The sequence below is a fragment of the Varanus komodoensis genome, unplaced genomic scaffold (genome assembly GCF_004798865.1).
Source record: "Varanus komodoensis strain SLA01 unplaced genomic scaffold, ASM479886v1 scaffold10, whole genome shotgun sequence".
Lineage (NCBI taxonomy): Eukaryota > Metazoa > Chordata > Lepidosauria > Squamata > Varanidae > Varanus > Varanus komodoensis.
Window position 1 is genome coordinate 22575043 of NW_025335269.1, and position 12585 is coordinate 22587627.

The 12585-nt window shown below is 44.2% G+C and overlaps 1 protein-coding gene across 1 annotated transcript; it reads right to left on the reverse strand.

Moving 5' to 3' along the window:
* Positions 1 to 487: 487 nt before the first annotated feature.
* Positions 488 to 9156, reverse strand: SLC25A38 (solute carrier family 25 member 38). Its single transcript, XM_044417016.1, has 7 exons — positions 9007 to 9156; positions 6901 to 7022; positions 5987 to 6071; positions 4611 to 4790; positions 4272 to 4440; positions 3120 to 3286; positions 488 to 1540 (listed from the first exon to the last, which is right to left on the reverse strand). The coding sequence occupies exons 1-7, from the start codon at positions 9106 to 9108 to the stop codon at positions 1418 to 1420; spliced, it is 948 nt and encodes a 315-aa protein (XP_044272951.1). The 5' UTR covers positions 9109 to 9156; the 3' UTR covers positions 488 to 1417.
* Positions 9157 to 12585: the final 3429 nt, after the last annotated feature.

Consider the following 12585-nt stretch of genomic DNA (forward strand, 5'->3'; position numbering starts at 1 on the left):
GCCTCCACTTTGATTTTCTACTCTCTCCAATAATTCTGAACTTCTTGGCCTCCAGATGTGCAGGACTACAACTCCCATCTATACCCTCATGCTGGCTGGGGATGATAGTCCAACACACCTTGAATGAAACCAGGTTGAGGACTAGAAGATAACTGTAGCACAAACTTTAAGACTGATCTTTGAAAGTAAGAACTGCAGTTAAAAAGGTAAGGCCATGCTCAGCTAGGATCAAGGCAAACAAGTCAGGCTTAATGAACACAGCAGCCTAGAGTAACATTTAGACCAGGGCTGACCAAGATACTGCCTTCCAGCTGTTGGATTATAACTCCCATCATTAACAACATCTGCTGCTGATGATAGCCCTACACAATCTAGAGCACCACGCCATCCCCACTATCTCAGTCACACAGTGTGACTGAGACAGATAATGCTTCAAAGTGGAATTTCACTCACTAGCTTTGTAATAAATAAGAAAAATGACACTGTGTCCGAAAAAGTTTAGGAGTGTTTAATGATGACCATTTAAGTCAATGAAATACAGTCAAGCGGAAGCAAGGGACTTATGCATGATGCTTCCAAGACTGCATTGCTGAGCACACTAACACTATCGTACAAAGCAGAAATGAGCAACTTCCAAGCATTTGGGCCTACAGTTCCCATGCCCCTTCCAAATGCCTATGCTGCCTACAGCTGCTCAGAGCTGTGACCCCCCGGTTACTCTGACCTACAGTGGGCTGACGCCTTCCATAAGGAACAGCAAGATCACATGGCCTAGCGCTGCTTGCAGTCACGGAGTTCACTCATTCTTTTAATACTTAGCACACAAAGTACTGCATTAGGCAAGCTTCTGAAAGAGATCAACTGCCCATAATCCTCTGTAAGACTCTCCTGTGCATTCTGTGTTGGATGTACAACAACACCACACACTGAAAATGACAGCCAATAGGAGAGGCAGTGCACACCTGAGCAGACGGAAGTTAAGGAGAGTAATGAGGCTGCCAGGTTCAGAAGCCCCAACCGCCAACATGTCTTTAGGAGTTGTTGCTACATCCCGCAGAAGCTGTTCACAGTAGGTGGCCAGACAAGGGTTCCTGAGAAGGGTTCCTCCACACATGGTGGGCTTTAGCAGCACATCACACAGCTCCACACAATTATTAGTGTTTGTGTACTCCTCATACCCCGTTATGGGACATTCTTCCTGGAATGCTTATGCCATGATGACCAGAGCAAACTTCTTCTCCACTCTCTTGTCTTTCAAAAGGTCCTCAATCCACTGCTTTAGAAATCAAGTAGTGCCTTTCCAGCGATGGTGCGGGTCACCTCCAATGTGCAACTACGTAAAACGCTCGTCTCACCAAACAATCGCTCTGAATAAAGGAACAGCATTAGGCCGACTGTCCACCAACACAGGCGCCATTCAAGATTTCAAGCCCATTTTAGACATCATCTGTTCATACACAGTCCACGCCATTGCTGCCATCAGTGTGCGCCGCAGGGCCCTGGGAACAGTGCCGCGGAAAAAGCCAGCCATTCCGTAACCCTGTGCAAGAAGAAAGCAAGCAAGCCCTGCTGTTACTCTTGAACATTCACACTCCTGAATACTTTAATGGCACACAAAAGCCAGAAGCAAATTATTCTGATTCTCAAATTGAAATGAATCCTTAAGGTGACTAGAAGTATTTCTCTCTCTCTCTCTCCCACACTTCCTAAACATCCCTCATGTAAGAAATGCACCTATTTTTTGGAATGCTGTTGGTTGGCTAGTTTTCTCCTGCCTGTTGCTGCAACACAGGCTTTTTCCAGCTTGGAGATGTTTCCTCCTTGCCCAGGCAAAAGGGAGAGCAAGGTCAGTGTGTATGCAAGGCGGAACACACAATCCTGTGTCCTGCTCTTATTCTTTGAATCTCACGTGACACAAAGGGGTGGGGGTAAGGATGTCCCATACTGGGTGGGCAACTTGTGGCCTTCCAGATGTTTTGGGCTACAACTTCCATCAACCCTAGCAACCAGCCCCTCAGGGAGAAAGATGGGAGTTACCGGCCAAAACAACTGGAGGACCACAGGTTGTCCACCCCTGCCTTCAGCTATATAAGCAGGCACACATGTTAACTTGACATTGGTGGCCTCATTTGCCACTAAAAAAGATTTTGTATGAGTTCAGCTGATCTCCACAAGTATCTAACAAAGGAAACTGCTGAACAGTTCAAGCCTTCAGATCATTCAGAACAGACATCTGAACCTGGGAATATAAAGAGGTCCAGTGGAGCAAATCATTGCACACATGCACCATTCAATACTTATCTGAGTTTATAGAACAATATTTAATCCAAATAAATTTCTTTAAAGGGGTTATATATTATATCTTTGTATTTTTAATTTTGTGGCCAAAGGAGATAGATATGGTTTATGAAACCTCTGTGTTCCTTGTGCTTCCTGTTTAAGGAATAGCATTATTGTTCCAGCCTCAAGGCAATCCAAGATATTCAACAGTGATAAAAACGCTGAGCAGCTGCAGCTCAGTACACCCATAAAGGTATACCTAGCAAGTTCAGGCAATTACATCAGTCATTCAAAGATATTCTTCTGACACTGCCAGTTTAAGAGCCAAATTAGGAGAAATGTAAAACAAGAACAAAGATGCTTAGGAAGGCACAGACACATGTGTGCCCACACAAGAAGATGCCCAGATGAAAAACTCTGGGATTAAGCAATTTATTGACATTCTAAAATTTGGTGATATATATTTAGGGGAGAAGGTGTCAAGCCTTGTGGATCGGGTGGGATGTAGCTTGCTGATAAAGCAACTGCTTTGCAGGGTTCATTCTCTGGCATTAAGAAGCTTGTTGGAAACCCTGGGAAGCCACTGCAAGGAACACTCAGAAGGAATGGCTGCGTAACTCAGTGCACAAAGCACAAATAGATGCCTGTCCTCAAATGTTCAGGAATGGCTGTTGGAGACTCAGCAAAGGAAGACAGGGTGAAAGTCCTTCCTGACCACTAGAAGTTTCTAACTAACTGTGCCAGCCTAAGTCGACTCACAAGGTTGGAAGCTTTCCACTTCCTTTGAGGAAAAGAAAAAAGTTAAAATGGGATTAATTAACTAATGCATTCAGCCATACCTTGAAGATCAAAGCAATCGCCTGGCTTGTTCGAAGGTATTTTTCGGATGAAAGCTGTACATGGGTTTTGATGACATCAGCAGGCTGAGTTGCCAGTGATGCCAGAATACCAGCAATAGTTCCACAGCTAAAGTTCACTAAAGGTGCAAGTGCTGCATCCAGCTGGTCTGTAAAGGAGCAAAGCATTTTTGTTTTTTAAAAAATTGCACCTAGATTGCTAGGAGAATGGATCAGAAAGATTCAAGGGTTTATGTCAAGTCTCCCTTAATTATAACGTACTTCAATGACAGATGCTTTGAAAAAGTTTACTAATAAAAATAACTCAAACCCCTGCACAGTATTTTGTGACCTCCAAGGAGGCCTAATTAATAGTGACACAATTCTGGAAATTGTCTTTTCTGACAAAAAGGAATTCCAACTCCCTTAGGCAAGCCACACTATTTCTCAATGGTTTCCACAGTTCTGGCCCCAGTTCAACTTTCCAAAAACTGTTCCTTAATCCATGTTAAACCTAGCCCCTTTCCTCTGTTCTTTTACTACTTGTCTTGATCTATTTCTAGTTTCAGCATAGTTATTTTAAGCATGATATTCCACTGGCTCTGACACTTCAGGTGATTTCTAATCAGCACTGAATGTTACGGCATTATCACAACTTTATAATATTACATATAAGATAAGATCTGTATGTAAAGCAATCTCACTTGCGTCTGTGCCATTCTCCTGTGCTGACTCAGGTATGTGTTCCACTGTACTATTCAGTATTGAATAGTAATCTTGCCATACTAAATTGCTGACTTGACAGGTTGCTCACCGGATGATGTTACTGAATTTCCATTTGGAGCCTTTTGCCCCTACAGAAGACTACAATCCTGTGCTAGGATGACAACAACGTCAACACTGCATTTATATTCTGCCTTTTTTCCTCCTGTGAGGAACGCACGGTGGTTTACACAGTCCTCCTCCACTCCATTTTTATCCTAACAACCCTGCAAGGTAGGCTGGGCTGACCAGTCTGTGACTAGTCCAAAATTAGTGAGCGTTATGCCTAAGTGAGGACTAGAACTTGAGTCTTCCATGTCCCCCAGGCCAACATTCTAACCAAGGTACCACACTGGCTGTCCTATGTTGAATACAAGACTACAGAGCCCTTACCATATGGAGCGATCTTTTTGGTCTGCGTGTAGAACATTAGGTAGACACCAGAGAAGGGTGCGTCACGAAGGAGTGTTGCCGTCAGACCACTAAACAAGCCCTGGACACCTTCTGACCGATAGATATTTCTCAGAGCTCCACATACGCTTTCGTAACCATACCTTCCACTCTGCAAACCAAAGAAAGATGTGAAACAGTGCCCCACAAAAAGGCTGGGCGAGTACTTATGCCAAAAACCCAACTTGGTGAAGAGCAGAAAATAACTGCATGAAGTAGTTGAGAGAAGAGAGATTGCTGAAATTCTCTAGCTTTAAAAAACAAGATACAAAACCCTCTCACCTCATAGCGTGTTTTCACCACGGTGATTGGCAACATGCACACAACGGCTACCGTACGCGAGGCTCCACCCAAGAGAACCGACTCCAGGGCTGTTGGGGGGCGATCCAGCAGGAGACGTTGTTTTATCATATATAAGGTACTGAAGTAAATTCCCACACCTGGAATGCATCTTGCAAAGGACTATGAAATAAGGACAAACAGAAACAAGAGAAGGTATTTAGAGGAAAATCCAGAATGGAAACTCTACGGCAGCTGTCTCCAACTTTGCGGCCTCAAGATAAGTTACAATACAGTTCTGATAATCTGCAGTCACCTAACAGAGGGATTATGCCGTTCTAGTCCAACTCATCTTCAGGGTGCTAAATTGGGAAAGGCAGCTCTATGACATATTCAACATATATGTTTGGACAGGCCCAAAACCCAGGGTGGATAGTTTGGCTGTAAATCTGAGCCTGTATTTTTCAGAAAAAAAGAACACTTCATTTCTCCCCTTCTATGTGAACTCAGAGCTGGAGTGAGGGAGAAAAGGTGAATGGGTGGGAAAAAGGATATGCACACCAGACTTGGGAGGAGAAGCAGTAATGGATCCCAGGAGACTAATATAGATATACAGTCAAATATATGCTGTTTGTGAAACCAGAAGGCGTAAGAAATATTTGCACACTTTACACATAGATACCAGTTACCACCAGATTCTGATTTTAGAGGGACACAGGAAGGAGCCAGGGGACTTAACTGACCATACACCCTACGTTATGGGATTGAGGTTGTTTCTATGCTTTTGGTAAGGCCATTGGGATTCAATGACAAACCAATGCAAAGAGATATTTACCAAAACCAAACCAGCTAACCAACCAGGGGAACAAAGTGCATCCGGAAGATGGAATGCTAATGGGCAAGTTTTCTGCACCAATTTAAAAAGCACCCACCAAGCAAGAGTCCCCCTGCAACATTCAAACATAACTCCCTACTTGATCTGTGCATGAGAAATATGTGGCCCATTTCAGGGATGGCAGCTTCAGATGACATTGAGTCCAAATGTTATTTTTCTCGAGCACAGTTGTACCTGCTCAGCACTGAATGGGTCACCATTTGCTTTAGATTTATGCTTTATGTATTTATTTATTTTTGCATTTATATGCTGCCCCTCTATGCCTAGTGGAGCCTCATTTTATTTATTTTTATTTATTTAATAATCTTAATAATTTAATAATCTTTACATGTTAATGCTTATTTTGCCATTTTGTTTTTTTTAGAGAAAAAGAGGGTAACAATGAAGATTTCTGCTTATGGTGTCAGTTTCAAAGAAGAAAAATTAAGTTCATTCCAACAAGTCCAATGAAAAAAGATACACATTGTTTATGGAGAGAACTTACAGGAGAGACACCCTTCCATAGCCCCAGTATGCTTTCTGTGCGAACAACCTTGAAGAGTAGTGTTACCATCCCAACGCGACCCAATCTGGAAGGGAAACCAGGTCAGATATTAAAAATTGTCTACAGTCCATCTACAGAAACTTTCCCCAGTCAGATGCTCTTTGGCTGGGTTAGGCTATAGCTTCCATCTACCCATCTATGATGGGAGCTGTAGTCCAAGAGATCTGGAGGACATCAGCTGACACAGAAGCCCAGGAAAATATAGCACAACAAAATCCTTTTCACATGCTTTTTGTTGAAGCACTACACAGGTAAGTACAGAGATCTACTGAATAGTAAAACTCACTTTGCCACACTGAAATGAGATGCTCCATGTCCATGTAATGCACCAAGTGGGTTGAGCCTTCACCCCTCTTAGCTGTGAAGACTATAACCAACTAATCAGCATGTGGAAAGATGGAATAGACTATGTTGTACTTCATGATCTCTATTTTAATTTCTGTGATAATAAGGAAGACTGAAAGCATCTCTACTCCTTGGGATCTATTGCAAATGTCAGCCACATGTTTTTCAGGACATGTCTAGCTGTATCAGTCACTCAACCTGTACTGTCTCAGATATGTTATCTCAATATTTTTTCTGAGTCCAATGGCAAAAAGAATATTGTAACCAATATTCATCTTTTGGAAGAATTCTATGCTATATAATATCTTGCTTATTGAATGACTGATAGCATCACAAAGGTGCCTTTTGCTAGATTAAAAACTAGACTGATATATATTCTTCACCATCATGGCCTTGTGAACACTTCTAGAATTTCTCTGCTTGCTCCCTCACCAAGCAGCTCTCAGTCTTCCCATCTCCAATACGAACTCTTAAATGCAGAGACCCTAATGGAAATTTCAAACACTTACCCATTGACAGAGGGTTGCAAGGTCTGCAGCCGGGTTTTAAGCAAGTCTAGAGGCTGGAATAACAGGGTGGAGCAGGTCCCACTGATGGAACCACAAACAAAGGCTTTCAGTACAGGGTGCATCTTGAAACAAAAAACAGTGGGATGTTAAAAGGAAAAGCCTTTTAGTGAGCAATCCTATCATCTCCTAGACAACATCTACGGAGCTACCTTGGATTCTGAGACTGGAAACAGCTCAGACCTCAGGGCTGGAGATCTGTACTGTGTTCTCCTCCCCACTCACAGCCAGTGTGAAAAGGACTACTGCCTGCTTTTCCAAGGTTGGAAAATTCCCTCCAAAGAGAGAGACAGTAAATGGGAGGGGAAAGATTTGGGTCATCAGGGACAAGGGTGTCCTGGCAATGCTTTAGCTTTCTCCCCCGCTACCCATTCTTAAGAGCCCCAGGTAGATGGCTAACATTGGCCATCGAGCTGAACTGCAGAATGGGATAAGCAGAGAAGGGTGTCCCTGTTGCCATGCTCTGGATGCTCATAAGCCTCCAAATTCAGAGGATGCTGAGGATCAAGCATGCAATCAGTGGGACTGTGCCCTTAGAGAAAGGGCTGTGGAGTTGGAAGCAATTCTTGGGTTACTGGAGTCAGAGTTGTTAAAAACGTACCAATTCAGACTCCTAATAAACTTAAATTGTAATATAGATAATAAGTTAAAATTTCTTATTTCACAGAGATTTGAGTAATCTATCTTTTTCAGGATATATTTTAACAGGTTAGAGTTCTAAAAAGTAGCCTGATGAGTCATCCTGGCAGTGATGAAATGTCTTATAGGTTGAGTGCTTTTAATCAATATAGGAAATAATTAGCATATTTATTTCCTATATCAATATATAAAGGAGTCGAAATTGAAGGTACCATACATTGAGGAGTCAGAGTCAAATGTTTTATGTACCGACTCCACAGCCCTGCTTAGAAATCAGTCCTACAGCTCACAGGCAGCGTCTGCAGTACCATACAGTGCTGACAACCCCCTCTCCACACTTGTACACAGTCATGAGCATAAGAAGATCCATCTGCCCCTCCACCACCACCCCAAAAAGCTTTGTGTGCAAGATTGCAACTGCAACCTTGTGAAATGTAAGAGAAGAAGAAAAGGGTGTGAAGAATTTTAAATGTATACATTATGAGGATAACCTCAGGATGTTTCATAGTATAATGCAATTTCAATCATGTTTACTAGGAAACAAGCCCAAATCTTGGGGAAAAAATGGAACTCCCAAGTAAACATGGATATGAGAGCACTGTTGGTTGCATGATAAGGCACCATCTTGTAAAAGTTAAGTAACATTTAAGCACCATTCGTTTCAGTTCTCCTGAGCCTTCAAGAATAGCACCCCCAGCTGAAATATGCCCACAGCTCTGAGTTTTCTTCTGAAGTGTTTGGACCCAAAAACCTTTCATTTCTGAATTACCATGCTTCTCACAGAACACTGTCGGTTTGCAGATGGTTGTGGACTAACTACAGACCCCTTTCACAGCTTTCCCCAGGCTGCTGACCTGGCTGCTAGCTGGCTGGTGGATGCTGAGGGGTTCCAGTCCAAGTCCTTCTGAGGACACCAGGTTAGAGAAGACTGCTTTAGAAATTCACCAAGGAATCGTCCCAGCCCAAACCAGCCAACAGAAGAGGCAACCGCAGCGTCTCTCAGAATACAGCAGCATCAGCTTGGAAGGAAGAAGCGTGCTGCGGGAATTTCAGGGAAGTCAACCGGCTACACGCCAACATCTAACTGAATAGTCCAGACTCCGCTTCCCCCACCACAATCTGGCAGTCAAACTGCCATCTTACAAGACTTTCTCAACCGGACACCCTGCAGATGCCCTGGACTACAATGCCTATCATTTCCAGGCTGAGGGGAATGAGGGTCGTAGATCTAATGGCCACCAGGCTGGAAAAGGCTGCGCACTGACTCGGGCGCACGCCTCGCTCAGTTCAGCTGGCCCTTCTGTGCAGTCCGCATGCACAGCATCGGAGTGCAAGGCATCCGCCCTCCCTTTTCCCAGCCCGGCTTGGCTTGGCTTGACAAAGCGGAGCGGAGCAAGCGAATCCACTGACCAGTGCAGCCTCCCCGCCTCTCCCGGGGGAGCCCTGGCCTTTCGCCGTCGCGCCTCCGAACCAACTTCTCAGCTCCACGTCGGATCTCGCCGGTGCTGACATTCGACGCAGCTTCCATCCGGGCACAGCACACGAGACGTGACGCAGCAAGACTCGCCTCCGCCGCCCGGCCAATTAGAATAAAGAGGCGGTAACGGGGTCACGTGCAGGGCGAACTCATTCTTAACTCTTTCTTCTCCGTGAGCACCTTCGCTTCACTAGGCTGGAAGAATACGGACGTCTGAATTTGCCTTTGTTGTTGTTGCTGCTGTTAGTCGCGAAGCCGTGTCCGACCCATCGCAACTCCATGGACAACATTCCTCCAGGCCTTCCTGTCCTCCACCATCCCCCGGAGTCCACTTAAGCTCACGCCGACTGCTTCAGTGACTCCATCTAGCCACCTCATCCTCTGCCGTCCCCTTCTTTTTCTGCCATCTATTGTTCCAAGCATTAGGCTCTTCTCCAGGGAATCCTTCCTTCTCATTAGGTGGCCAAAGTATTTGAGTTTCATCTTCAGTATATGGCCTTCTAAAGAGCAGTCAGGGTTGATCTCCCCTGGGATTGACTGGTTTGATCGCCTTGTGGTCCAAGGGACTCGCAGGAGTCTTCTTCAGCACCACAATTCAAAGGCCTCAATCCTTCGGCGCTCAGCCTTCCTTATGGTCCAGCTTTCACAGCCATACAGTGCAACTGGGAAAACCATAGCCTTGCCTGTGCACTTTTGTTGGTAGGGTGATGTCTCTGCTTTTTAGTGTACAGTCTAGATTTGCCACAGCTTTCCTCCCCAGGAGCAAGCGTCTTTTAATTTCTTGGCTGCAGTCCCCATCTGCAGTGATCTTGTAGCCCAGGAAAATAAAATCTGTCACTACCTCCATTTCTTCCCCATCTATTTGCCCGGAAGTGAGAGGACCAGATGCCATGATCTTAGTTTTCTTAATGCTGAGTTTCGAGCCAACTTTTGCACTCTCCTCCTTCACCCGCATCAAGAGCCTCTTTAGTTCCTCTTCACTTTCTGCCATTAGAGTGGCATCATCTGCATATCTGAGGATGTTATTTCTCCCAGCAATCTTAATTCCAACTGGTGATTCATCTAGCCCCACCTTTCTCATGATGTGCTCTGCATATAAGTTAAATAGGCAGGGCGACAGTATACAACCTTGCCAAACTCCTTTCTCAATTTTGAACCAATCAGTGGTTCCGTGTCCAGTTCTCACTGTTGCTTCTTGACCTGCATATAGGTTTCTCAAGAGACAAATAAGATTGTCTGGTACTCCCATCTCTCTAAGAACTTGCCACAATTGGTTGTGATCCACACAATCAAAGGCTTTAGCATAGTCAGTGAAGCAGAAGTAGATGTTTTTCTGGAACTCCCTAGCTTTCTCCATGATCCAGCGTATGTTGGCAATTTGATCTCTAGTTCCTCTCCCTCTTCGAAATCCTGCCTGCACTTCTGGTAGTTCACCATCTACATACTGCTGGAGCCTAGCTTGTAGGATTTTGAGCATAACTTTGCTAGCGTGTGAAATGAGTGCAATGGTGCGGTAGTTTGAACATTCTTTGGCATTGCCCTTCTTTGGGATCGGAATGTAAACTGACCTTTTCCAATCCTGTGGCCACTGTTGAGTTTTCCAAATTTGCTGGCATGTTGAGTATAGTACTTTTACTGCATCGTCTTTTAAGATTTTGAATAGCTCAGCTGAAATACTGTCACTTCCACTAGCTTTGTTGTTGCTCAGACTTCCTAAGGCCCATTTGACTTCACATGCCAGGATGTCTGGCTCGAGATCAGAGAACACCCCATCATGGTTATCAGGGATGTTAAGCTCTTTCTAGTATAGTTCCTCTGTGCAATCTTGCCACCTCTTTTTAACCTCTTCTGCCTCTGTTAGGTCCCTGCCATTTTGGTCCTTTATCATGCCCATCTTTGCATGAAACGTTCCCTTCATGTCTCCAATTTTCTTGAAGAGATCTCTGGTCCTCCCTATTCTATTGTTTTCTTCTATTTCTTTGTACTGTTCATTTAAGAAGACATTCTTATCTCTTCTAGCTATTCTCTGGAATTCTGCATTCAGTTGGGTGTATCTTTCTCTTTCTCCCTTGCCTTTCGCTTCCCTTCTTTCCTCAGCTATTTGTAAAGCTTCCTCAGACAGCCATTTTGCTTTCTTGCATTTCTTTTTCTTTGGGATGGCTTTAGCTGCTGCCTCTTGTACAATGTTGCAAACCTCCGTCCATAGTTCTTCAGGCACTCTATCAGATCTAATTCCTTAAATCTATTTGTATCCTCTACTGTATATTCATCAGGGATATGATTTAGGTCATACCTGAGTAGCCTAGTGCTTTTCCCTACTTTCTTCAATTTAAGCCTAAATTTTGCAACAAGAAGCTCATGATCTGAGCCACAGCTGGCTCCTGGTCTTGTTTTTACTGACTGTATAGAGCTTCTCCATCTTTGGCTGCAGAGCACATAGTCAATCTGATTTCTGTGTTGACCGTCTGGTGATGTCCATGTGTAGAGTCATCTTTTGGGTTGTTGGAAAAGAGTGTTTGCTATGACCATCGTATTCTCTTGACAAAATTCTACCAGCCTGTGCCCTGCTTCATTTTGTACTCCAAGGCCAAACTTGCCTGTTATTCCACTTATCTTTTGGCTTCCTACTTTAGCATTCCAATCTCCCATGATGATAAGGACATCATTTTTTGGTGTTAATTCAAGAAGGTGTTGTAGGCCTTCACAGAACTGGTCAACTTCAGCCTCTTCAGCACCAGTGGTTGGGGCATAGACTTGGACTATTGTGATGTTGAATGCTTTGCTTTGGATTCGAACTGAGATCATTCCGTCATTTTGGAGGTTGTATCCCAGTACTGCTTTTCCTACTCTTTTATTGACTATGAAGGCTACTCCATTTCTTCTGAGGGATTCTTGCCCACAGTAGTATACTTAATGGTCATCTGAATTAAATTCACCCATTCCTGTCCATTTTAATTCACTGATTCCTAAGATGTCGATGTTCAGTCTTGTCATCTCTTTGTTTGACCACATTTAGCTTGCCTTGATTCATGGATCTTACATTCCAGGTTCCTATGGAGTAGAGATCTTTGCAGCATCAGACTTTCCTTTCACCACCAGGTGAAGTTTGCAGTTCACATCCGCAACTGAGTGTCGTTTCAGCTTTGACCCAGTCGCTTCACGCTTTCTGGCACTACTAGTACTAGCCCTCTGCTCTTCCCCAGTAGCATGTTGAACACCTTCCGACCTGAGGGGCTCATCTTCCGGCATCATATCTTTTTGCCTTTTTGGTACTGTCCATGGGGTTTTCATGGCAAAGATACTGGAGTGGGTTGCCATTTCCTTCTCCAGTGGATCACGTTTTGTCAGAGCTCTCTGCTATGACCTGTCTGTCTTGGGTGGCCCTGCACGGCATAGCTCATAGCTTCATTGAGCTATGCAAGCCCCTTCGGCATAACAAGGCAGTGATTCATGAAGGAGGAATTTGCCTTTGTTGGCCTACAACTCCCATTCGCCCCTCTTCATGGGCTATG

Excerpts from the sequence above, each read along its gene's own strand:
- SLC25A38 (XM_044417016.1), bottom strand. The coding sequence starts at position 9,108 with ATGTCAGCACCGGCGAGATCCGACGTGGAGCTGAGAAGTTGGTTCGGA. Across the intron at positions 4,441-4,610 it reads TGGTGAAAACACGCTATGAG|AGTGGAAGGTATGGTTACGA; the intron begins GTGAGAGGGTTT and ends TTTGGTTTGCAG. Across the intron at positions 3,287-4,271 it reads CAAAAAGATCGCTCCATATG|ACCAGCTGGATGCAGCACTT; the intron begins GTAAGGGCTCTG and ends GCTCCTTTACAG.